Here is a 27,737-nt window from a genome sequence, read left to right as displayed (position 1 = left end):
GGACTTCTTGGGAATAATGTTGGGGCAAATGGGACTTTTCTGAAACACTGTTGGGCAAGACCTGAAGGCAGGAAGCACGGCTGGGAGGCGACTGAATTCTCTCCTGTGAGTGATGCTGAGGGTTGGGATTGTGTGGTGGCGCTGCGTGTGCAGTGGGGTGCAGGGCCTCAGAGCTCCAAGTCAGCTGTGCATTTCTGTGAACTGATTAGGCAGGGCCGGTGTGGCAGAGGGAACAGGCCAGGATGTATCCCAGCACTGGCGGTGGGACTGGTGGAGCCACGTGCAGTGAGGAAGGGGTGGGAGACAGCTGGTGAGGGTGAGGAAGCCAGTTTGGGGCGTACTGAGTTTGAGGCACCCACAGGACCAGCTTCACTCTACAGCTCTGCTTACCTACTACGCACCAGAAACTGTGCTAAGGCAGGTCCCCAGCACCCAGGAAGCTCACCTTTAGTAAGAAGACAGATAAGCAGCCAGCTGGTATATAAATGTGAGCATCATGAAAGTAATCACTTCATTCCATTCTTTAAGTACTTACCACAGTCAGTCGAAGAGTGCTTTCCTTATATTATCCCAATCCACACAACTCTTTCAGGTAAATACGTGAAGTGTAGTAATAAGAACAAATGCTTATGTGCGCGAGGTACTTTGTTCGCATGCATGAACCCATCTAACCATCGATAACCTCATGAGTTATTATTGCCCTCATTTTACAGATGAGGAGACCGAAACACAGAGAGACTAAACAGCTTGCCCAGGTTAGACAGCTAGTAAATGACAAAGCTAAAATTTGAACCCAGGTACTCTGGGTTCATTTTACAGATTACAAAATGGAGACTCACAGAAGTTCAAGTAATTTGCCCCAACCAATCAAGCACCTAATTAGAGGTGGAGGGAGGATTTGAACACAGGCCTGGTGAACAACAAGCTCCTGCTGTTAGCCCCTGTAATAAGTGCAATTCTAGAAACCCACGCATGCGTGATGGTGGCACAGGGAGAACCAGCAAAGCACAAATGGGGAATTCGGGGAGCATCAGAGCTTTCACTAAGGAGGACATGCCTTTCTCAGCTCTGGAACAAACAGCAGGGATTCCCGAGATGGGTAAAAATATCTGCAGCACACATGGAAGGACGATCTCTAAACAAGAGAAAAGGCTCTTCTTCTTCCCAACACAGGACTGGAAGCAGTAAGGATAGGTACCAATGTAGACAGATTTGTAGGTATTCGTATTCAAATCTCGTAGCTTCAATTTTCTCCTTGAAGTAGGAGGCAAGGTCATATGCTGAGAAGGCCTGGGATGAGGCATCTTGAAGACAGTGAAGATGTGGATGATTATTGGGTAGAACAGGAGACAGAGCTGCCCAGGGATGTAGAAAAGGATCCAAGACAACTGGCCACTCACCACTGTCATGTTCATTTCAGACTTCAAAGATTACAGGTAGGTAACAGCCACAGGTTCCTTCCCTGCCTACCTTGCTCCCGAATGACTTACAGTTACAATGAAAGGAAGTCTAAGACATCTATCAGCAAGGAGGTATAAAACCCATCATACAGCCTGTTTTTGTATGAAGCACCTTGCATCGAAGGTTCGTTCAAGGCAGATGTGATGATATTCTGGCAGAAGGATCAGGAAACCTTCTAGTCCGATGAGATAACGGAATTCTCTATTGGGTGGCAGGACCCAGGACCGGAAAAAAATCCTAAGCCTAGAGTACAACTCCAGTGGGGGTTAGACTCTTCGACTTGCCAAAGTCGATTACCTCGTTTATGCAAGGGTGGAAATGCTGTGCAATGGAGCTAACTGGTTCACGTGTCTTGAGGACTACTAGGTTGAAAACTACAGTTGAGATAAATGCTATCAGGCAGTTAAATCCACAGATCTCACTTTCAGTAGCAAAACCAGAGCTGGAGATAAATGTAGGAATTATCAGCATATGAGCCCTGGTAGTTAAAACCATAGAAGGGAGGGAAATAACACAATGGCTTCCCTGGTGGCGCAGTGGTTAAGAATCTGCCTGCCAATGCAGGGGCCATGGGTTCAATCCCTGGTCCGGGAAGATCCCACATGCCGCGGAGCAACTAAGCCTGTGCGCCACAACTACTGAGCCTGCGCTCTAGAGCCCGCAAGCCACAACTACTGAGCCCACGTGCCACAACTACTGAAACCCGTGCACCTACAGCTCATGCTCTGCAATAAGAGAAGCCACTGCAGTGAGAAGCCTGCGCACCTGCAACGAAGAGTAGCCCCTGCTCGCCGCAACTAGAGAAAGCCACGCGTAGCAATGAAGACCCAACGCAGCCAAATATAAATTAATTAAAAAAAAAAAAGGAAGTATAGAGTGGGAAGATAGCATGAAGTTGTAGCTTTTATGAGACTACTTAATCAGGTCTGCCTCAAATTCTTATCTTATTATCTTTAGAACCCACATGACAACAGGTAAATACCCAAATCGCTATTATGAAGTGAACCCAGTTTCGGTACCTACCTTATATTTTGAAGTATCCCAGTTGTGGACTATGCGGGCCGGGATGAGAAAACTGTCGTCCACGTGGCAGCTGCTGCAGTAATACCACCCGCTGTAATTGCACACCTTGGCTTTCCCATTGGAAAGGCCTATGGATCGCTGGCATCCTGTTCAGGGCAAAAGAAAGAGTCGGTGACTGCTGTACTTCTAACACCACAGAACGAAGTTACACAATCCTCAAGTGAAACAAAAGTCTATGAGGGGAAAGAAATTGCAGAGAATAGGTGTACAGACATGTCCCCTCTGTCCTAGCCTGGCAGCTCCCACCCCTTCGCCTCCTCGGGGATTGCTGACATTGGTACTGTTTCTGGTCTCTTCTGATTCCACCTCTTCTGTGTACAGCGGCCAGAGACCAGTCTCTCTACAACCAACCCCCTTTCATCTCCTCGCTTCCTCCTCAGAAACCCTACTTCACCAGGCAATTGGCTGGGGGCTACTCATACAGGTTCTTACTTAACCCATGCAGCATCTCTATGAGGAAGGTATTATGAGCTCTGTTTTACAGATGAATAAACTAAGGTTTTAGCCGGGTTAAGCATTTTGTCTTGAGGTCACCCAGCCAGTAAGAGATGGCATTTGGGTTTGGCTCTAAGCTTGTCTGATTCTAAAATGATCCTAAAACCTGATGTGTAGCCTTCCTTGGCTGACAAAAATCAATGAAAGGAATGCGTCCTTTGATTGGTCCCCATCTCTCCTTTCCAACTACCTACTCCTACAACTCTCCAGTGGGAACAGAACCTCTTTGCTGCAGTTAGAGGACTCTCCTCACTGTTCCCCAAATAAACAGGGTGCTTACTCTACCCTCCATATCTTGGCACAATTTATTTCTCCTTTCATGATGCCCTCTTCTCTGATCTCTACTTTGCCAAATCCTGCCCATGACTGATGGCCTGCAAGTGATTGCCAAGGCCCTTTTCATGTTCCAGGAAGTCCATGATTCTGTCAGTACTGTCCTGGTACTGTCAGGGGACCTGGTAATAATCATGACCCTGCCAAAAAGAAGCCATTATTTTCCTTTAGCTAGAAGGAACTACATTCTACTGACAACAGAAATTCTGTCATAATCAACCCAAAGGACAACATTCAGAACAGATAATCAGGATTATACAAACAGCATCGTTTTTCTGACATTTCTCATCCACCGCTTTCATTTTAGAAATCCTCCCTCGTGGCCCATTTCATGGTTGGGTACCAAGACCTGTACTGATCAAAGAAATCTCACATGAAGCCTATTTCGTAATATGGGTACAAAATCGATTACTCTTAATAATCATAGTCATAATAATATAACCAGTGTTGCAGCCCACTTCCATTAGAAGGAGCTCAAACATGTTTATTTAACAACCTGCCAGCCTAAGAAGATACTTATTCCCATGAATCCATGAATGAAAGCATCATAAATTCCTAGAGCTTTCATTTCCATCACAAATAACATGGTATCAGTCATCCAGCAGTTTCACAGGGTACCCTCCAGAAAGAGAATTAGATCCCATTGTTTTTAGATACGAGAGGTATTGAAAGACGGACGGGGAGTAAATATATCGGAATTACGCTTCCAGAGCTTAATACCCTTTCTTCCTGGGATAGCTATTTCTTTACTGTTGAGTAGCAACAAAACCCTAACAAGCTCCTGTTTCTCAGATTGGCTGAGGATTGAGATACGTGTGAAGGATAAGGAAGAACCAAACCCGCCTGCTGCTTCTGTGGGGCGTGGGAGGTGCTGTCACGATCTCTAGGCTATGAACACCGGAATGCCGTGTGCTGCGCCCACTGACCGCGCTGCTTATGCGGCATGTAGCGCGTGCGCCCCCTTAAACACTGCACTTTCTGACGTGGTTGTACAACCCTGACCACACGACAAACTGCTCAGATGTATTTTTTATCCTTAGCACTTACTGTAGCGCTTTACATATGATAGACCAGCAATAAATGTTTATGTTGAAGAGACGATAAACTGAATACTATCTGGCACATAAACACCCTCATGCATATAAAGAGATTTTAACTTCCCAGAGCTATTCTGGAATTGATCCTCCTAACCTGGTCGCCTGCCTCTTGAAAACAGCCTACTCTGGTGAATATCCCTATGCAAATATGTTGCCCCTTCTAAGAATTACACATTAGACACGTTCATAAGAATTACACATTAGACATGTTCATAGATGGACTGTGAAACAGAGTTGAGTAGAACTTGACACATTTTAGACACTGCGACACTGTTTCCAAAATTTAGTGGACAGTGAAACTGACTTAACACTGAAGTGACAATGAATAGAATTCAGTCTTCCCTAATGATTCAGAAAATGAGCACGATCTTATAGAAATTCAGGATCATCATTATAGCTGAAACTCTCACCATAAAACACTGCAAAAATAAATTTATTTTAGTTTTTTCCTTGTTTGCATTTTGGATATAATAAACAGTAAGCATTTGCTGAATGTTTATATATGCTTTAGTAGGTCCTACTGGGTTTATTATTCTGTAACTTTTAATGACTTTATTATAATCTCCTAGATGCAGCATACATAGGCAATATTAAAGTACACAAATGTGCATTTTTTTAACATCTTCATTGGAGTATAATCGCTTTACAATGGTGTGTTTAGTTTCTGCTGTATAACAAAGTGAATCAGCTGTACATATACATATATCCCCATATCCCCTCCCTCTTGCGTCTCTCTCCCCCCTCCCTATCCCGCCCCCACAAATGTGCATTTTAAAAAAGCATATAGCCTACAAATGTGTATATCAACCAGGCACACAGGCCCAAAGCCTAACATGGTGAGGGTTCAACTAAATAAGCTAAACATTCTCACTACTTTGCACAGGTCTCCAGGCTCATAAAAGAGAGGAAGGCTGAGAGAACATGGCTGGGGTTCATGCCCATTTTATTTTATTTTTTTTCACACTTAATTTTTTTTTATTCTGATGCAGAATGTTATCAATGTCTAACCTTCATTCTAGAGGGTAATTCAGAGAGGGGATGTCAGGAACCAACTATTCCCAAGGCCAACCCTGTCATGCAGTAACCTTTGGGCCATACCACCCCTGGAGCTTTAAATATACCTACCAAAAGGCTTCTGTGAGTGCATTTCTCACCACCACAATCAGAAAACACTAGAGATAGCACCCCAACAAGATAACGTCTATAGTTTAAAAAAAAACAAAAACAAAACAAGCTCCAGAGTGAGATTACAAACCAGTCACATGAATGGTAGCCAGCTGTCAGTTGGCCGACCCCTGCTAGGTCTTAAGGGAAATCTGTCATTGGGGCCACCTCGCCCTGGCAAGATGGGGTTAGGTCCTGGAAAGGGGCCGATTGGGTCAAAATGTGGTCTGAGTGGAGGGAACTGTCTGGGTATCTCCCCAGGCTCAGGGATGAGTGAATTCATTGGATCCCCAACATAAGGAAGGGTTAGTCTTTCATCATATTCACCACCAATAATTCCTGGAGGAAGGAGAGAGCTGGGAGGAAAAGGCCTGGGGTGCAAGGGGTTGGGGTAGAATGGAATGGGGTGGGGTGACGATGGCAGGAACATCACATGCCGCCCTCTCTGAGCTTCTTTTCTTTGTTTGTGCCTCTTCTTGTACAGTTCCTTCCAATCTGTGTCTCGACCTCTGACAGTACCATCAAAAATCCCGCAGATATAAACACCTCCACAGAAGTTGGTCATTTGAAGCAATATAGAGGTCATGACAAACTGCAGACAAAGACAGGACAGAACGAACAACCAAAAGTCGGAAGATCTGCAGTTTCAGCTCCAATGGGAGGACTACCAACCCAAATACATCTGTTAGGTTCAGTGCTTGTCGGGTAAAAGCCAGAAGAGGATACACCAGCTGGTCCTTGAAGAGGCGAGAGAGCTTCTGAAGATCTTTGTATGTCTTGGCTACATTTTCCCCTGATTCCTCTTTGCAAATAAAAGATTCTGGCAGCAGCTGCAGTCTTTTCACACTTCTAATCTCATTGTTGATTTTTAGTGTAGCATTTATGACGATGAGGTTTCCCAAAGGCACACAGGTGACAGCAACAGAGCCACCCTCGCAGAGAGGACGTGTGTACTGCAGCTTATACACGCCCCCCGACCTCCAGTTCTCCAGCATGGACACAGCTTTGGCTTCAGTCCGCTGAGGTATGTAACCCGACTCTAACACGAGGAGATGTATGGATACTATCGGGGGTCCCTGGGGTTAGAACAGTCAGCTGGCTGCTACAGGGTCTCTGATGAATGTGGCACTTGCCCTTCCACCGATTCACTGCAGAGCATTGGTTCTGAGGGATAGAAACCTGTGCCCTCTTCCATAACCGCAACATCTGGAATTGACTCAGCTTCAAAATTGTGACTAGGCCCTGACCCACTGCCATCATTCCAGACATCAGATTGGGCTGCCTGTCCTTGGAATGAATCACGCAGTTGTTCATCCTGCATGCTGGACTGACTGGAGCTGGCGGCCAAAGAGGGCTGGTCATTATTCTGGACCGAGGAATGCTCTGAATCTGTGGATGAAGGTAAGTTAGGTGCTGCAAAGGCATCTTCAAGAATCAAACATATCAAGTCCCCAGAAACAATCCCATATGAAGCCAAGGTCTCTTCATCTCCAGTGAGGGCATCCTTGTTGTTCAATGTAATTGCAAACCGGGTATCAGAACCTGGAGGGGATGGGAGCCCCCGAGACGCCGGGCCATGACCTCCGGGAGCCAGGAAGCCGCAAGCTGCAGCCTCAGCGCCCACTTGCCGCCCGGCCTGCGCGTCACAGTCCAGGAGCGCGGGCCCCATGACGCCCCGCTCGCCGCCCGGCCTCTTATGCCCATTTTAGTTGAGACAGAAGCAGCAGCACATAAACTCATACGTCTAGTCCTTGGTGTCTTTACCTTTATAACTTATTTAGGACCATGCTCTCCTACTCTTGATGCTGAAATCGCCCTACGAAACTGAATAAAAGGAAAACCTCATCCAAAACGGAGGCAGGAAGCCCTGGAAGGGGAGGTCTCAGGCACATTCCACTTGTGGCAGCTTCCTTTACATAGCCTAGCATGAATAAGGAAGATTTTCTCCTTGCCCAGCAACAACCCAGCCAATGAGAAGCCACCACAAGCCTGAATACTCACAGTCCTCCAATGAACCTTCCTTCAAAGCAGCTCCTTCCAACTTCCCCTTTCCTCTGTAATAGAACTGCTCCTCTCCCTTGTTCTCCGGACCTGCCTGTGGTTCACAGCAGTTTGCATGTCCCGAATTGCAATTCTTCTCCTATTCCCAAATAAACTTGATTTTGCTCACTAAACCTTTTTTTGTTTTAAAGCTTGATAGCTCCTAATGACCCAGAAGGTTTCAACCTATCCCCATTCTTAGGAGTGTTTTGGATACATGGTGTATAGACAAGCACAAGCCTAGAGTCAGGAAGCTTGCTCTTTCCTAGGGAACACGGTGAGCCTGACCCATCCAACTCCCTAGTCCTGCTTTCCTCACCTCAAAATAAAGGAGTTAGCCTAAATCAGTTGTTTGCCAAATTCAGTGAGCATCAGAATTTTCTGGAGATGTTTGTGAAAAATGTAGTCCTCCCCCACCTCCAATCTGGGCCCAGAGATTTTGATTCTGTAAACCTGGGGTAGGGCCTGCATTTCTACCCATCCAACCACCACCAGGGACTGTGGTGGGTAAAACCTGACGATTGTTCCCTGATTTCTAGGTGACTCCAAAGGTCCCTCCAAGCTCTAAAATTCTCATTCTATTTAAGTAAAGTGCAGCAAGTGGGCAGCCTGCTAGGTGAAAAGTTCATAATTGGTCACACAGTTTAATTTCTAGGCTTCCAAAATCAACACTTCAAGTTCTTAGTCAATTTTCAAAAATTTACTGCGTAGAAACAACAGTTCATTTTACCGGCATTTTTTCCAGAGCATTCACTGTCCCCACTGAGAAGCATCTTATTTGACTTAGAAAGAATTAAAATTTTTAATCTCCGAATCCAATGTATTTGTCATTGAAAGAACATAGGATGGTCAGGAAAGAAAATTAGAGGCCAGTCAGTGGCCTGGTATAGATCCATTTTCTAAAAAACAACACATACCATTTATTTGAAGAAGGAGACACCCGTTCTTTCAATTAACTGCAAGATTTCTTTAATATCCTACTAGCAAATCATGGACTAAAACTGTCTGAAACAATTCCCCATAAAGATATACAACCTGGGATTTTACTTAATCATTGTGAGGTTTTCAACCAGAAGGGGAAAAATGTGTTTTCTTAATAATGACCGTTAGAAAAACACATTTTTTGGAGGAGGCCAAAGCTGGACTCTGACAAGTGACATTATGAGGAGAAAAATAGAGCTGCAAAGCAGAGACAAAAAATAATTAATTGAAATAACTAATTAGAACTTATTTACATATTATATTTTCATGTACTTTCAAACAGACTTTTCAACAGTGTTTCTAAATTAAAAGGCATTTGTAGTAGGGAACACTCCACATGTAGGATCAAAGCAAAAACATACTTCTCGGTCTCTTTTTGAAACTTTTCAGAGAGTGTATTCAATTCATAGGAACAAAGAACTATCTCACAAGAGAACCCACTGGCCTTTTTTTTTTTTTTTTTTTTTTATTGCTTTCCACCCCACTTCAAATCTTTAATGAACACATGCTCTGAAGAGCTTAGCTTCCCTTCTGATACACTTTGGGAAACAAATGTCACCATTTAACCAATATCCTATTTGCTGCTTGTACAGTCCATTTCCCAAGGAGCCTTTCACTATAGACACCCAAAAGAATCTGTTGCTGGGGGTTGAAGCAGAAACGTTGGCATAATTCTCAACAAGGGTACAGTCTTTCTTCTAACAAGGGTACCTAGCTAGCTCAATTGGCTGCAATGAGATGTTACTGAAGTTGAGGTCTTGAGAAGCCAACCACCTCTCTCTACTTCCTGGCTCCCAACTACAGCCCTCCTTCCCCCGGCCAGTAGGTGGAAAATTCATGGGCACAACAGAAAAGTAACAAGAGCTGTGTCTACGTCCAGGTGATTCTCTCTCACTAGGGAAAGAATGCACCCAATGCTTCCTAAGTGTGGCCAGCCACACTACCCACTCCACCTCATTTGGTAAGGGAAATCCAGGACTTTGTATTTGGAAGGAGGAAATGATCTAAGAAGAGAATAGGGGCAAATAGAAGAGAAGGTGCCTTTATAAAAGAGAGGAAAGAAGAGAAAGAGAGTGAGAGGACAAATTTTCATTTGCTCTGTTAAAATAGACAAAATAAAACTGGCAAGTTTCGATCCCTCCTCTACTGTGCACGCCGGGTAAGGAGCAACGGCCATGGGAGGGGAAGGGGACGGCCCTGTCCCTGCCTCCCCCCTCCCACCCAGTGTTCTGGTGGGAGACAGTGAGCTGTGGGAAGCGCTGGGCAAATGTTGACTGAAGGCCTGGAGCCTGATCATGTACCCCAGGGATCAGATGTTCCAAGATGAAGGAAAATGGAAATGGGGATTTCAATGACTTCTTCTTTTACAAGAATTAGGGGGGAAAGTCATAAAGAACTTAGCTTTCCTAGCTTACAGTCTGTAACCATTGGCTCATTAAGTAAATGTTGAATAACTACTTTTTAAAATAAGGTGTCACACTGAATATACAGCAGAAAATTCTGTTTAATGAGCCTAAGATTAGCACAAAGCTGGGCACGGTGTTTATAAACGAAGGATTGTTGGACACAGGGCAGAAGCGATTTTTGCAAGGTAGCTTTGGTATCCACTAAGGGAAGTTGAAGCAAAGTAAACCTGGGCCTCAGACTTGCATCCTTCTCTATAGGAGGGGAAGGAGCTGGCAGGTGAGACTGATCACACGTGTGTTCACAAGTTAACACAGGTGGAACCGAGGCTACATAATTCTACATAATTGTAACAGGAAGAGGGCAAGGGTGAGGGACACTGAGAAACACCTACTTAGAAATAAGCGATCCAAAACTTTCTCCTGTCTCAAGCATCCAAGTTACTCTAGATCTTTGGGACCAGGTGGTGACCCATAAAGTAGGAGACATCTACTTAGTCATAAAATCAATTAAGACATGAAGTATTTGACATTTTAATTTTTTTTTTTTAATTTTTTAAAAAATTACTTTTGGCTGCGTTGGGTCTCCGTTGCTGTGCGCGGGCTTTCTCTAGTTGCAGCGAGCGGGGACTACTCTTCGTTGCAGTGCTTGGGCTTCTCATTGTGGTGGCTTCTCGTTGCAGAGCACAGGCTCTAGGCATGCGGGCTTCAGTAGCTGCGGCAAGTGGGCTCAGTAGTTGTGGCTAGCAGGCTCTAGAGCACAGGCTCAGTAGTTGTGGCGCACGGGCTTAGTTGCTCTGCGGCACGTGGGATCTTCCCGGACCAGGGATGGAACCCGTGTCCCCTGCACTGGCAGGCGGATTCTTAACCACTGTGCCACCAGGGAAGTCCAAGACATTAAGTATTTGGATTGGAGAATCGACACATGAAAACAAGTGCCTCTGAGTATGCATTTTGTCTGTTATAAGGAAAATAGTATCCACAAGCATCTCAAATGGAACTAAAGGAAGAGAACAGGAAATCAAGAAAAATCAATTGTGTTCTACCTCTAATTCCTTATGTGACTAGTATGGCTCACTGCTGGTAGTCCCTTTGGTATATGGTCTCAACTTTGGAGAGCAATACTTCAAAATTATTTTCTCTGTAAGGTTTTAAGTCCTCTGGTAGGGAATTCTCTTCCCAGGGGATGAAAACTTCAAGTATGGGAGGGAATACACATACTCAAATACAATCCTAAAATGTACTGACTGGTTGCTTCCAAAGCTATACTGAAATTCATTTCTGTTCATCAGAAAAGAATTTTCTTCTGGTGGGCTTCATTTTACGTTTGTCTATAAATGACTTTCATGGCAGTGAGAGATTGTAAAGAGAAACTGTCACTCATTGTTGATCAAAAGTTTGACTCAGGGCTTCCCTGGTGGCACAGTGGTTGAGAGTCCGCCTGCTGATGCAGGAGACACGGGTTCGTGCCCCCGTCTGGGAAGATCCCACATGCCGCGGAACGGCTGGGCCCGTGAGCCATGGCTGCTGAGCCTGCGCGTCCGGAGCCTGTGCTCCGCAACGGGAGAGGCCGCAACAGTGAGAGGTCCGCGTACCACAAAAAAAAAAAAAGTTTGACTCAAAAAGTTGGGCTACACAGTCAGATGGCTGACACGTTAAAAAGTATAAGTAACACTCGGAAGGAAACTGTTCCTACTGTGGCTGATCCACATTTAGGATAATTTAACGTGGCGCTTGTAGAATGGACTGTAGCTGTTGCCAGGACAGCTATGTCCTTAAGAACATAAGTAAATAACTCCTCTGAAGTTATGGATGTACCTAATTAAGGAATTTTCCTTTCATTACAGCAAGATGGCAAATGTTAGGCTTGCAAAGTATGAGCACTGCGCCTGGACACAGGGATTATTCAGTGGCACATTGTATCTAGAGAGACAGACAGAGGCAACTGAGACCAACAGACATCAATTGTCCAAGACAGAGGTCATCTACAAGTATAATCACGTGTTGCTTGATTATACTTGCAGGACTACGGCAACCAAAGAAAGATCTTTAAAAAAACCTAATTCGAACACTAATTGGTTTAAAATTTTAAAGTATTCTACAAGCTGTTAGCTGAGGTGTTTTTTTCCCCCACAGTGAATATTTAAATTGCTAAGTCAGTTTCGATTTGCATGTTGTATTAACAGAGCTAGAGGTGCTATGTTTAAGTAAGAAATGAAGAGAAAAATCATGTCAGGTAATCACTGCTGACTGAAAATACAGGCAGCACACTGGTGGTCTCACGGATCTGTCTCGTTTTGACAATGTTTGGATGGAACAGACGCAGGGACACCCCTTCTTCCTGTCTCTGACCACTCTCCAACCTCCTTTCTAGTCGCGACCCCTGGGACCCTCGCCATCCTCTGTCTCCGGGACCGGCCAACACCGTTTTTTGTGGTTAGCTCCTTACTGCCAACCAGATTCGTCAGAATTATTCCAGCGAGGTAGAGGCCGTTGTCAACTGGTCAGCCATCTGCGGGCCTCCTGCACCCACCTCTCTTTGGGCGTCTAGTTCCACTGCGACGCTGTGGCTCTGGAGGTGTGAGCCACTTCTGTGAATTGGCTCAGCAGAAGCACGAGGGCACTGACTGTCTCTTCAAGATGCAAAATCAGTGTGGCGGCCGCGCCCTCCTCCAGGACATGCAGAAGCCCTCCCAAGAGGAGTGGAGTGAAACCCTGGAGAAGACCCTGAACTCGGCCCTGTGGGATCTGCGGGCCCTGGGTTCTGCTTGCACAGACCTCCACCACTGTGACATCCGGAGAGCCACTTCCTAGATGAGAAGGTGAAACTCATCAAGGAGATGCACTGCACGTGACTAACCTCTGCAGGCAGGACTGGGTGAGCATCTCTTAGAAGGCTCGCCCTCCAACAGGACTAGGAGCCTCCAGAGCCCAGTGGACTTTGAAGGACCCCTCTGCATGCCCCTGGTGTCAGAATTTCTGCCCCCTGCAGCCACTAGGCAGTTATTTTAACCACCCTGGAGCCCTCTCCCGAGCTGTGGGCCAAATGGAAACAAAAACGGTTCTGCAGCAAAAGAAAAAAAGAAAAAAAAAAAGAAACTAAAGACTTTCTGCTCTTGCTAAACTCTATAATGTTTATTTGTTTAATTTCATGGAATGTTGTTATTAAGATTATAAATCGTATGAAATAAATGAATAAATACCAAGTAGACTCCAACTCAAGTTGAGAAGTGTCAAGATTTATTGGTCTTTCAGGTAAACAATGATTGAGAACGTAGAGTCAATATTTAGTCAAAATTTATCTTGAAAGGCAATAAATCTTGATTTTTGCTAAGGCAAGTAAGTAAATATGTGCACTGCTTGAGAGATTCTGACTGCTTTTCTATCTACTAAATAGCTACAGCGAGTTATAGTGATCTGTGACACGGATTTTCATTTCCAAAGAAATGTTTTGAATTGTTGAGTTACTTTTAATTTTTCCTGTGATATGATGCTTCAATACCAGTATTTAGAGTAGTGTAAGATAAGTTTAATAAGAAATGTTATAAATTTCATATCTAGTATATCTAAATCAGTCTAAATTTAGTATTTTTTTCATACTTGTTTTCCTTAGAGTTTCTCATTAACTTCTATGCCTGTCTGTTCTTTTCCTAAGGACTTTCAAGAAAATGGTAAGAAATTTAAAATGGAAATAATACAGAAATAGGCAAATGGATAAACAAATACTAACATAGTGCTTACTATATGCCAGGTTCTGTTATAAGCACTTTACACACACACACACACACACACACACACACACACACACACACACACATTCATTTAATTCTCTTATCATTCTGTGAGGTAGGTATTATCCCCATTTTACAGATGAAGAAACTGAGACAGAGGGTGATACAGTAATTCTGTCCATGGTTGTACATCTAGTGAAAAAGGTAGGACCTAGATGAAACACCCAATACGGCACTTTGTGAGGAACAACAATGAACTATATAGGTGAATTTCCACGTAGCTATCTCCATACGGAAGATATCACATAAACTGTCTCCTTGTGGATGACAATATGACAAGCACAGAAAATATGAATCAGTTATACAAAAGAACACAATTTAGCTCATCAATGCATTCAGCCTTGGACCTCACATGCTTTAGCATCTCCTCTGAATATGAACGGTGAAGCGGGGGCAAGAATACAAATCTGTAAGGTGGCAAGTAGAAGACAGTAAGAGATGAGCAAAGGAGGAAGCAATCACTCTAATTGTAGAGATCGAGGAAGGCTGTATAGACATAGGGGCATTTGAGCTGGGCCTTGAAGAAAAGAAGAGATTTTGGAAAAGGAAGGCTCAAGTCAGAAAAATGGAAGCTCATTTGGAAAACATGAACCATTCTAGTTGTCTGAAGCTCACTGTAACTAGAGGGGTGTCAGGAAAAGAGCTTGGAATGGTAAACTGAACATAAGACTCCCTAATGCTCAGGGCAGAAGTCCTTATTAATCAATACGGGATGAGTATTAACGAGTAAGATACAGGGACAGCTAGAGTTGTTAGAAGCAGAACAGCAATCTGCGCTTTGGAAAGATTAATTGGCAAGAAAACACTGGGAGGGGAGAGAACCAGTCGATAAGTTACTGCCCTGGACTGAGCTTGGGTAGGCAGTGGGCTTGGGAGCAGGTAGGGGGAAAAAGAAGGCGATACTGGGAGATAAAGTGTAAATGATTTGGTAGGCGATTCATGGGGAGAGCATGGCAAGGGGATTGTCAAAGAGGCCCATGGCATTTTGAGCCTGCGACCGTTATATGAGAAATCTATCAGTCAGAAGGGGCGGGTGGTTTAAATGAGAAAATGCTGTTTGAAGCATTAAATTAAAAAAAAAATAGTTCAAAAAATTTGAACTAGCAGATCAACTGATGCCTAAAACTAAGCTGATTGAGAATAATTCCCGTTTATTGTACAAATCAATCTGAATTCAATCTTCTGTTACTTGTGACTGAAAGCATCTGATATATTATACTGAATGTTGGTTGGTGAGGGTTCTATTACTATAACCTAGTCCTTTTACTTAAACCTACCCATTAAGAGGCTGAGGTCTCATTACAAACCATTAGGTGGTACAAAATAATCAACATGCATTTCAGCAGAAGACACTTACTACTTTATAAAGAAGTGAGGAAGAGGAGACATAGTTGGTTGCCCTTGTTTCTTGATAGCACAGTGGTTCTCAACCAGGGGAGATGTTTTGTCCCAACCGGGGACATTTTTGGTTGCCACAAAAGGGTGAGTGGGGGTAGCTACTGGCATCTAATGGATGGAGGCCAGGGATGTTGCTAAACATTCCTCAATGCACAGGACAGCCTCCCACAACAAAGGATTATCTGGCCCCAAATGTCAATAGTGCCACTGTTGAGAAACCCTGCAACAGCACAAAGAGGGCAAGATAAAAGGTCCGTGTACTGACCCTACTTAGTCACTTTTCTCTGCAAGCAATGGATATACCATCTATTATGAGGAGGAAAAGCCCTTTCACCAGCTCTGCTTTCTTATCTAAAGAAAATGATTCATGCTGCTAGGTTAGTTTAGACAAAAGAGATGCCTCCAGAGAGAGGCCTTGTCCACACTGCACCACCATCTACTAGACTACCTGCGAGTAACATCTGCTCCAAGCCTGGGGCTCTTCTCTTCATAAATTAATCCTTCTGGTGAAATACTTGCTACCAATAACCCTTACTTGAAAAACAATGGCAGAAACAGAAGGGGCCAAACTCAGCTAATGATTTTAGACATGCAGGCTGCCGGTGGTGGAATAATGCTCCTCGGTCACAGCTTACACACCACCCACTTCAGTTCTATCTCAAATGTGGAAGTACCAGGATTCCCCATTTGGCACCCCTGCAATCCTAGACAGAAAAGGGAGGTCAACCTCACCACCCTCAACATTAACAAAGCAAATGCTGGGCTGAGCAACTTGGAACTTACATGCTGAAAGCTTTGGGGGAAGACATCTTCATAAGTAAACTGTCTTACTGGAATGTTCCTCTGAACCATATTAGCGCCTGAGGCAAAAGGAAAAATCCATCATACTGATCCTACCTCTATTAACGATTTTTTATTTGTTCATCATGGATTTTTTTTGTATTAATTTTGATTTTTAAATAATATTACATTAAAATAATATTTATCTTGGTTACTGAGGGTTTAGTTTTGTTTTTGTTTTTTTTTTGGCATTTCCTTAAATTCTGGGCCCCAAACGAGCGCCTCACTCCCTTCACCTTAATCTCAGCCCTGCTCTGAACCCTTTTTCCTCACATAGGATCCATCGTGTGTCCCAATTATGTTCTTTCTACAGTGATTTCCCTTGGTATTTAACATTATATTAAACCACCACTAACTTTTTTCGTGATTCCCAAGTTGCATCTCTATTATGATTGCTTTGAAAGGTCAATAACCTCTGATTGGCTTGAAGTTCAGATTATCTTTTTGATTTACTTGAAAAGCACCTGCCTTTCCTTTCTGTTCTGGAACTTAGGTTTCCTTCCAGTGTGTATACAGAAGGCTTCACGTCCATCAGCCTCATCTGGCCTGTAGCTTCTGTCACACACACTGTCCCACCAGGGTCCCCTCTGACTTCTCTTCCACGTTACTCTCCATTCTCAATGCTTGTTTGTCTCTCCTTATTTTGTGAGAGTCTCATCTCTTTGAACTTTACAGTATCTTTAAAACACAACCTTTCCTCTTCTTTGCTGAAACCTCTCTGAAGAAACCCTGACAGCATCTCTTAGAGTAATTTCTACTTGAGCTATTTTAGTAATGACAACAATTTGATAAAATTAAAGTCATGAGAGTGGATCCGAATAGTACTAGGAATGGCCTCAAAGTAAAAAAAAAAAATCACTTTCATCAGCTTCCTTTAAGTCCGCGCTGAATTCCGGCATTTTCGCCCCACACCAAATCCTTTATGTTCTAGAAGATTTAGGCACTGCCTTGGTCTACTGTCTTTACCTACTCTTCCCCTTATGCCTTCTTTGGCCTGCTTTCCAGTCTCTCTAAAAACACAGGTTTGCAACCGCCACCAAGGCTGATCTTTTAACCATATGTTTCATACTTGAAGAAGACAGGCTGCTTGTGTCAGGATATTTAGAGCTGGTAGGCAAGACACAAAGAAACACCTACAACTCAGAAGCAACCACAGACAGCCATAAATGAATGAGTGCGGCTGTGTGCCAATAAAACTTTTATTTATGGACGCTGGAAAAAAAAAAAAAAAGCACACGACACCTTCAAGTAGGAAATGTCTGTTCCCTGGTCTTCGTGTTGCCATTTGAGCGGAACTTCCTAGGGTAATATTCCCAGCTTCTTTCCCCAGTGCTTATCCAGCGCTCCTCACAGATTAAAAAAAATGAGGTATCTGACCAGGGAGTTTAGAAGAAGGACCTTGGCACGTCAGCTGGCCTGCAGGGAGCAGTTTTTCTGTCTGCTATGGCGAGAGGACATGGTCTTAGGGACTCCAGTTGTGACCACATGAATAAGTCTATCTAATTTAAGGGTCCATTCTATAATATTACATGTGATCTATGAGCGATGCATGCGATATCTTGATCTCCATCCTCCTGACCTCTAGAAGCAGAATGAAGAAGCATGATTTATTAACCCTGTAAAGCCTCTATACGGATGACGGCTCAGACAGGCAGGATCCAACGATGGGAGCGGGAAGGAAAGAGGGAGGTAATCAGGAAACCAGAGCATGCCTATCGGTGGGTGAAGGTCATTAAGAAGAGGGTCGTACAGGACAGCTGGGCTCAAGGGGTAGCCAGGAAATCCCCCACATTATTGGACACCTTTTACTCAGTTAAAATTCTTCATCCTAACAGCAGATGAGAAATATCATTTTCCTAAAGGTTTCCCATTCATTTTTAGGTCACAACAAGACCTCTCTTCATCCAAGAGAGAACCTCCCCCCCATGTTTTCTGGGGATAAAATGCAGTGATATATAATATTTGGCACTTTGGGTGCAACTGACATTTTGTAACATTTGAATTGTGCATAGTCAAGACAGTTTAATCGTCCCTCAAGTTATAGTGTCAAAGATGCTGACCTGCAAGGCTGTGAAAAGGCTAGCTTGAGGCTGTGTAATAAATCAGTAGCAGAGCTGTAAACAAAAGACTAGGCTCTTGTGTTCCTAATTTATTACTTATCCTACTGAGTCTGGATGCTTCCCAGCCACCAAATCATGTGTCTATTATTTTGTCTGGTCTCTAAAACTCTGGGGGTTGAGAAGAACAACTTTATTGGTAAAGGAAGAAAGAGACCAAGGCTTTCAAACTAAGTCTATCCTCTGTGTCAGAGGTACGGGCCTGGTGATTTAAGGGGGAAAGTGATTTTTAGCAAAGCTTTTGGTTCAGCCCCACATGATTTATTTACATTACTGGAAAAAAAATGGACAAGACACAACCTTTGGTATACTAGAACAGACCTGGTTAGAATGATGATGACTATAGTTGATAATACTGTACTGTATACTTGAAAGTTGCTAAAAGAGTAGATGTTAAAAGTTTTCACCACCCCCCAAAAAAAAAAAAAACAAGAAAAAAGTAACTGTGAGGTGACCTCTTTGTGGCAATCATTTCACAATATATACATGTATCAGATCATTGCATTGTACACCTTAACGTTACACAATGTTACTTGTGAATTACGTCTCAATAAAGCTGGATTTAAAAAAGAATGTGATTTTTCACTCTTTGGAAACTGATACAAGCCTACATGTCTTTGGTTTTGGAACCCTAGCTCCCATGTCTAGAAGTTGTGTATAGCATAAACTAGATTATTTTCAGTTAAAGGTAATATATAAAATTAATTTTGTTGATCATTTTTATTTATAGCCATTTAAAAAGGAAACACTCTACTTTAAACCAAGATATGAGAGTGGTACCTGGGTGAGAGAGCAGGAATCACAAAGTCATGGACGTGTCCATCACCCCACCACCCTGAGCTGGGGCTCTGGGAGGGCTGTAGCCAGGCTGGGCAGCCCAAGGCTAGCCAGTTTCTTATCTGCTTCTGAAGCTGATCAGTTCCAGAGGGATCCAGGAAGATACCACCAGAAATCTCCCCTCCCCTGGCAGATGCAGTCAGTGCTGGAAGGCACCCACCAGTAGCTCACCAGAAATGAGGGAACAGGGTCAGCAGGCCATACCTTCCTCACTCTCTGAGGGGCAACCACAATATCACATCCTCTTTTCATCCAAGTTCTGTTTTTGCTGTGGAAATGGCCCACTCAATATCCTGAGCTGTTGTATCATAAAAAACTATCTGGTCCTTCTTCCTAGTTCCTGGGAGGGAGCTTCTAAAACCCTTGGAATTTCCTCAGTGACACAGGTATCTTTATTATTCATGAGCCCCTTGGATCACAGTTGAGTTAATGCTAACGAAGTAAGTCCTGGTGGACCACGAAATAGCTTCAGGATGGGGGGTGGTCACCAGAAGGATCAACCACAGGATTAGAGACTTGGGACTATGAGCCTGCCTGACCTCTGGGGGAGGGAATGGGAGCTAGAGATTGAGTTCAATTCCAAAGTCAATGATTCAATCAATCGTGCCAATATAATGAAACCCCAATAAAAACTCTGGACACTGAAGCTCTGTGGAACATCCTGGTTGATGAACACATTGGTGTGCTGAGGGGTAGATGCACCCTGATTCCACGGGCAGAGGGCATGGAAGTTCTGTGTTTGGAGCCCTCCCTGACCTTGCCCTCTGAGTCTCTTCATTTGGCTCTTCCTTATTTGTATCCTTTGTAACAAAGCTGTAATAATACAGTCATTCCTTAGTATCCATGGGGTGTTGGTTCCAGGATCCCCCTGTGGATAACAAAATCCACAGATGTTCAAGTCCCTTATATAAATGGGTGTAGTATTTGCATATAACCTACACGCTGCCTCCCATATACTTTAAATCATCTCTAGATTACTTACAATCTCTAATACAATGTAAATGTTATGCAAATAGTTGATGCCCAACAAATTCAAGTTTTGCTTTCTGGAACTTTTCTGAAGGTATTAGATCAGCATGATAGCAGAGGGAACTAAAAAGGTCCTAAGTTAGTCTGAGGGGTTGGTTGGAGAGGTTGTTCTTGAGAAAGGAATATTTAAGTAGTGACCTGAAGAATGCATTGGGGGTAGTGGTGAGGGTGGCAATATTCCAGGGAGAGGCAACTGCACATGGAGAGGCTCTGAGGCAGGTGGGAAGGAAGTGGTACATCTGAGGAACAGAGTGAAGTCAGTGTGGCTGGAACTCAGTGTGGGAGAGAGTGACAAGAAGGCAAGAGTTGAAGGTTAGGAGGTGGGCAGGGGCCAAATCATGGGGGGGGGGTCATTGTAAAAATGCTGGTCTAGAAGCGGGAAGCCACTGCAAAATGGTAAAGAAAGGTCTACCAGGATCAATCTGAATTTTAATAAGATCATACTCGCTGTAGTTAAGACAAGATTTATAAAAGGTTAGAATGGAAGCAGGAAGCCTGGTTAGGAGGCCACTGTAGTCATCTATGTGAACGATGACCAGGCTGGGAGCAAAGAAGGTGAGGGAGGTAAAAGCTGTTTTCAAAATTCAAATACTAAATATGCTTATCAAGTATAAAATAAAAACATATCATTAGGATGTCTTAAAAAAAGAAGCCAAAATGTGGGTCAAGGACTTGAGCTCATCACTTCCTTCATTTGTATACAGCACTGGGTAGAACCCTAAGAGAACATCATTGTAGTTTCCAGAATATAATGAGGATATGGAACCCTAGAGCTTATCAGCAGGTTGATACTAAATGGTTAAAATGTTGAATATATGTAGAAGAAACAGTTAAAGGAAATGAGCTTATATAACCTAGAGAAAACTGAAATATGACTTGATCCATTCACTAAGAACATTCTATGGGCTAGGCTGGTGGTTTCTCAAACTTTGTATGTGTGCAAATCAACTGGAAAGTTTGTGAAATCTCTAGGCCTGATCCTAGAGATACTGACTTCAACAGGTCTAGGGAAGAGTCCAACCAGGGCTCCCCACATCAAGCTCATGATTCACCATGCACATGGTGCTCCAATCACTAGTCTGAGAGGTGCTGGGGTCCTGCCCTCAAAAAAGTGAGACACAAGTCATAGGCCCAGGGGTCCAAGACAGTGGAGGTGGGTGGAGTCAAGCAGGAGGGATGCTCAAATTTACCTGGGGAATTAAGGCGGGGTTTGGGAAGAGTGGTCAAGGAAGGCTTAGAAACAAGTCTTTAACAGTATAAAGGATTTTTCACACCTACAAGTCTTCAACAAAGCACAATACAAAACTGTACCCAAACACTAGCTGTCACCCCTGATCTCAGGGCACAATGCTTTGCAGGCCTGCTCCACTTTTCATCTGAAACATGTAAAGGAGTTTCATGTTGTTTTTTATTAATATAATTTAATTAAAACATTTTCTATATTAGCATATTTCAAGGTATAAAGTCTTGTCTACAGTCATATTTTCTTCTGCTAAAATGAACTTTTAGTTTACCCCCATGCCTCAATTTCTGGGACTGTATGTGGCCCGTGTATGTTGAATGAATGAATGAATGACTAGATGAAAATATTAACGCAAGAAATAAGGTGGTATTAGGATAGTACCAGATTTCCTTATCTAGAGATGTATTTTTAAAATGGCAAGTTTTTCACTTAAGTATGTTTCTGCTTTTAGGCAGTATAATAGATTTTAGAAAACCTCTCCAGTAACTCTTACTCTTAGGACTTCATGAAAAGCTTAGTTTTTCAAGGAACTTAGTTAGAAATTAAGAGAACCTACCCCAGTCTGTCCTAAAACCACACCAAGACCAATTTCCCTCCCAATGAAAGGTCAGTAAATAGAAACTTTTAACTCAACATAGAGTCCAATAGTATATTAACACTTACTTTAGAAGTTTAGCCGGAAATGAACACATGATGAGAACAATGTTAACCATAAAGGAAGCTACAAAAAGGGACAAGAACTTTCCAGACCAAAGTATAGCAACAAAGACTAGGAGAAATGAACAGCTTTAAAAAAAAAAAAAAAAAAAAAGATAGCACAGCTATGGCCTATGAAGTTCAGGAAGGTCTATCAAAAGATCCCTATCTTCTGAAATTCAAAATGATTTTATTCTTCTGAAACATATCAAAGACCAACATGTGACTTCTGTGATGAGAATACCAGGAATAAATCAAAAAAGCAAATTTATATCCTATAAAATCAAACGGCCTACTTATATAAAGTGATCAAATCTCTCTGAATTTTAGGATGTGAAATAGTTCAAAACCCAAATTATATAACATTCTTCTTCTTCCATAGTCATGGTACTATTTCAGTGTATATTCACATTCTTCATATACATTTATTTTTATTTAAAATGAATTTCCTGGACCTAGAAACTTAGACTGCAAAAAAGTAATTTATCCAATGACAAACATCAGAGTCAATAAAAAAAAAAATTCCCATCTCCTGTCCTCTTAGTCAAGTGATATTTCTAATGTTTTAAATTCTCTTACCCACAGGGAAAAGGTATTACTTATTAAATGAGGTTTAAATAGAGGATCACATTAATCTAATTTCCCCTAATCTTCTATAGACATTCAAAGAATCACAGAATGAGAAATAAAAAAGGGACCATACAGAGCAAAACCATCCCCTCTAAAATATCCCAGACAGATGGAAGTGTTGGAGGGAAACTCAAAGACCTTCGTGTGCTATAGTTACTTATTTAATTGGCTTCCAATTTTCAAGTTCTGTGAGGACACACAGTGGGATTATCTTGTTCACTAAACATCAAGCATAGTGCTTAGAACATAGTAGAACTTCAATAAATATTTGCAGAAGGGCTGAATTAATAAATCTCTTCATCCTGCAGAGGAGAACACGTAGCTCAGACAAGTTAGGCGACTGGCCTTGAGGTTCTTCTGGTCTCATTGGCCAGGGCTCTTGCCACTCTACTCATTTTCACCCATGGCCATCAAACCCTCTTCAATAAGGGAAAATCCATTCTACTCTGGGCATTTCTGTTACTTTGATCCAGTGGAATTACACAAAGTAAGCCTATTTTCTCTTCTAAATGGCAGCCTTCAAATAATGTGGAGACGACTTGTGTCCTCCCTATTCCAGGTTACATTTGTGTGGCATGGTTTTTAGTCCTTTCACTATCCTATCAGGTGTCAATAGATGTGGTTGGTTGTTCTTCCAGAGCAGCATCCATAACTGACATCTCCAGGTGGGGTCTGGCCACAGTGAGGATGTGTTCTCTTCTTTCTGGACCTGCTTTGTGAATGCATTTGGTGTAGCCACAACAGCACAAATGCTGGCTTCCCCATGGCTTCCCCATGGCCCACATGAGCATGAGACCAGAAGAACCTACCTTCTATATTTGCCTTTAATTTTCTGAATATAAGTATAGTCCTATCTATTAATCCCTACTAAATTTCACCTTGCTTGGTCCATTCCTCTAGCTTGTTTCAGAATCTCCATTCTCCCATTCAACATATTAGCTGTCCAACCTAGTTTTGAGATAGCTGCAAATTTGGTAAGTATGCCTATGATATCTTTATCCAGGTAATTATTGTCCTATGTGGGCCAATAATAAAAATAGCTAATCCTTCTATAGCACTTACCATGTGCCAGGCCCTGTTCCAAGCCCTTTTAACCCATTTCATTCTTACTACAAACTTCTGGGGTAGATGTGATTATTTTCTCACATCTGAGATTTTTAAATGGAGGTACAGAGAGGTTAAGTAATTTACCCAGAGTCACAGAGTTAGTGAGTAGCAGATCTAGAAACGTAGCCAGTCTGATTCCAGAGTCCTCGCTCTTAATTACTAAAGTGTGCTGCTTCTCATTGTTATCATGTACCTTTACTGACAACATTCTAGGCTGAAAGGAATCCATTAGTCAATAATCCTTGAGTAGAGCTGCCAATCATTCACCATTCACAAAATGACATAACTAAAGTCTCTGATAACCCAAGTTTCTCTGTCTTGAGGGTTTTGCCAAATGCTTTTCTGAACACTAAGCATGGATCTGACTTAACTGCCTAGTAATCCCTCATTTTTCCTTTGTGCATTTTCAACCAGACTATAAAGTCCTGGGGGTCCAGGCCACATCTATGCTTGTCTTATATCTCCCATCTCACCTACTACCTAATGAGCACATAACAGAAATTCAACTTTTATCTTTGACAGATGGTACTAAAAGCTGAGGCGATGTTCCCCTGAGATTAATTCTGCAGGAAGTAGGAGGATAAAGTTTAAAATGCGGGAGTGAGGAGAGACACCCTTTAGCACTTGAGCTTTCAAGTTCTCTACAACAGGGATTCTCTGACATGAACTCAAACATGGATGTATGGGTCTCCAAACCAGTGGCCATGATGCTTGACCGCTTTGTCTCTCAGTCCCATCCAACCCCCCATACCCTTTTTTGGGGGTAATTATTCTAGATGTCTTTGAAGAGCACAGCCTGCACCTCACTCCCACTTAGATATCCTGAGGTGCCCAGTAGAGCATGTGTGTGGTGTACATGAAGGGTTTAATAAATGCTTGTTGAAATAAACCCTCCACTAAAACTCCACTTAAGGATTTTACTGTCAGCAACCCCTCCGTGGTCATATTCAAGGTTGGGGAAATAAAACTTAGCCCTCCACCACGCACAAAAAACTAACTAACTAACTAACGAGAGATTACTTCTCTGGGAGATAACAATCAAATACACTCAAAAACAAAATAACTTAGACAATACAAAGTGAGAAGGCAACAATGGACTCAACAATTCTCATTTATCCAAGCTATTTATATGTTTTGAGGGGCATAGCTGAGTCTTCCTTAATTGTTTTTTTCTCCTCCAATTGGCTACTTGCCTATTCCTTAAGTCAAATAAATCTTCACTGTATTACTATCCCTAATAAGTGGGAGACAAATTTGAAAATAGTAGTAAAGATACCATGGAAAGTCAATGTCTTTTTATTTCTGTCTCTCATTGCCTTAGGAGATCTGGCATTTTGGCTACTAGAGGATACCCTGATTTTTCACACGGGAATCAAAACAGATTTTTGGCTATGCTAGAATTTGCTTTTTCAGGAGCATAAGTTATAAGTTGTATAACTTTCCTTCTTGGCACTTGAAAGCCTACAGACCTTTCTTTACCTAGACTCACATGCACAACTAGTTCCCAAATTCAATTTCTCTTTTTCTTAAGAATGGCCATTCTGCATGATTTACTCTGAGGCCAATAAGTAAGTAACTATGCCCAACTCAGAAATATTGCTTACTTTCAGACTGGCGGCTATGTAATGAATAATTAACCACTCTATACTTTCTATCAGGGATGCTTATATTACCAGGGTAAAGGTATCCTTTATGTCTAAACGATGTCATAAAACAGGCCTTTGCCAGAAAGACACCCTCATTTATCACATGAAATGCCATGTGGTATTAACAAGGTCGATACTGTTTGTTTAATATATTTTGCTTTCATAGGGGCTTGAAATGATTTGTTTTTGCAGCTGTAACAGAGTTAAATTAGGGATTTAGCTTCAGCTTAGCTAGTTGGGCATATATAACCAGGGGCTATTAATTATCTGCCTAGAGGCCTTTGGTCATCTTCCCACAATTTACAGCAATCTTGGGGTGCTGAGTTACACCACAAGCAGCCAGGTTCTATCCTAAAATAATCAATCTTGGCTTCTCAGGAACTGAGGGGAGATTAAATAATTCAAATTTTTATTTCTTATTCCACAACACCTCCAAAACACACACACATGTAAATGTTATTAGTGCACAGCTTCTTAGTTGAAAGACTAGCTTCAGACATCCGTTCCCACAAATGAGAAACTAAAAAAACAAAAACAAGAACACTTTTCTGACCTTAAAGAACCAATAATCAGCCCTCTTACCCTTTTCTGTCTTCTCACACAGCTGTTCTGCCTTAAATGGACCAGGGGGAGAGGAGGAAATTTGCTCCAAAGATAAATTTGTCAAAAGCATGCACTACAATCCTCATTCCTCACTACCTGCCTGTGAATGTCGGCTGGGAGCAACTGCTGAAAAGCTTGGGGTGGAGGGGTGGAGGGGTGGCGGGAAGCAAGGGGAGAGAAGAAGGGGAGAAAAGGGGCGGGGCAAAGAAAAACTGGAGTGCAATGCAAGCAAAAAGGAAATCTCACACTCACACTCAGACACACACACTCACACTCAGACACACACACACTCACACTCACTCACTCAGACACACAAAGAGAGCGAGAAAAGGCTCCCCCCACCTCAGGTCCTAACAACATACTTCTTTATCAGAGGTTCATTGTCAATCAATTAGCCGAGGCAGCAGGGGTCTGTGAGGTGGGGGGCACCCGTGGAAACAATGGGCAGTCCTGTTGTATTACTATTTAATCACTTCTGCTAAATAAATAGAGCAGCCCCAAGGTGCTGTCATGTCAAGGGAATTTATAACAAAAAAAACTTCATTTTTCATTGGTCATTCCTTTTCTCCCTTCAGGACAAGAGAGGGTTATTACTGTAGCCTTAAGTTCCATCTTTGTGTTTCTTGCCTTTGATTCCCACTCGGACCCTGCCACTTTCTGGCACTAATTTGTCAGGCTGAACAAAGAGAGGATTTGTACCTCCTGTAAGGTCTCAATTAGGAATGGCTTCTGCTGTATTATGTGCCATTCAGAGAGGACACAATGCCGGTAATTACAGGAATTTGCACTAAATGGCTGAAGAATTCACAGCAAAACTCCCCCCCCTCCCCTTGGGCTTACCCCTCCCAAGGGCTGGGGGGAAAAAAAGGAAAGCAAAATGCTCTGAATGCCAGAGAGATGTAATTACCAACAGCAGTCCCAAGAGGTTAAACAGCAGCCGAAGGAGTAAAACCATAAAAACTGACAGTGTGAGATGGTGGAGGGGATCCCCTCAGCCCACTGTTTTCTTGCTGTCTCTCGCGTTAACATTTTCAATTTCAGTTCAGAATCAGGAACACTGCCCCACAGTGGGCTGTCCGATTTCACCTTCAGATTATAAAGCAGTAAGACACTTCAAGACCGGAGCTTTGCACCTCTTGTAGCATCTATAAAAAAAAGGGCCTGGGCCCTTTTATCACAATACTCAATTGCTAGGTTTCTTGTTTGTTGGGAAATTAGAGGAAGAAATCTGTATGTATTAGTGCCAAGAAAACCATGCATCTATCGAGGGGAAATAGATATGTACACATGTCTAATTTCAGAAGAAAACCGGGCTACTGCCTTATAATTGAATTTATACAGCATTTTGAACCTCATTTAGAACCACTTACAGGTACATACCCCATAAATATTTTAATAAGCTGCACAGTCGTTTGTCTTAGCATTAATATTTTAACACTATAGATGTCCCATTGCCGAACATAATTTTGAATCCCAGCCAGTGACTTCATTAAAGAAGGATTCCTCATTTTCTGCTACAGGTGTGTTTCTGTAAAGCTGTGCTAAAGGACCAGCAAATTAATTGTTCTTAAACACCACTTTGCTCACGTGCTCCTCTGCTCAGGAACGTTCTGGGACTTCAGGGTCAAACATGAAGTTCACCCTTATCAAACCTTTTTTTTGTAGGTCAGAAATGACTGTCTGCAATTTCACAGAGTTCCACACGGCACCACCTCTGACAGCTCTCTAATCTGACCTGTGGGC

At 42.7% G+C, this 27,737-nt stretch overlaps 1 protein-coding gene across 4 annotated transcripts in view; it reads right to left on the bottom strand.

Annotated features, from left to right (window-relative positions):
• PLEKHM3 (pleckstrin homology domain containing M3) overlaps positions 1 to 27,737 on the bottom strand; it is a 182,424-nt gene that overhangs the window by 107,138 nt on the left and 47,549 nt on the right. For 3 of the 4 annotated variants that reach the window (XM_060152202.1, XM_060152204.1, XM_060152203.1), the window contains exon 4: positions 2,485 to 2,630. In XM_060152202.1, coding sequence (XP_060008185.1) covers positions 2,485 to 2,630 — 146 coding nt within the window. Of the gene's footprint in view, positions 1 to 2,484; positions 2,631 to 6,713; positions 7,023 to 27,737 lie in introns of those variants that run through there. The other variant, XM_060152205.1, reaches the window with a different exon arrangement.

This window comes from Lagenorhynchus albirostris, chromosome 6 (genome assembly GCF_949774975.1).
Source record: "Lagenorhynchus albirostris chromosome 6, mLagAlb1.1, whole genome shotgun sequence".
Classification (NCBI taxonomy): domain Eukaryota; kingdom Metazoa; phylum Chordata; class Mammalia; order Artiodactyla; family Delphinidae; genus Lagenorhynchus; species Lagenorhynchus albirostris.
Note: the sequence above shows the minus strand (reverse complement) of the source record. Positions and strands in the feature narration are given on the sequence as shown.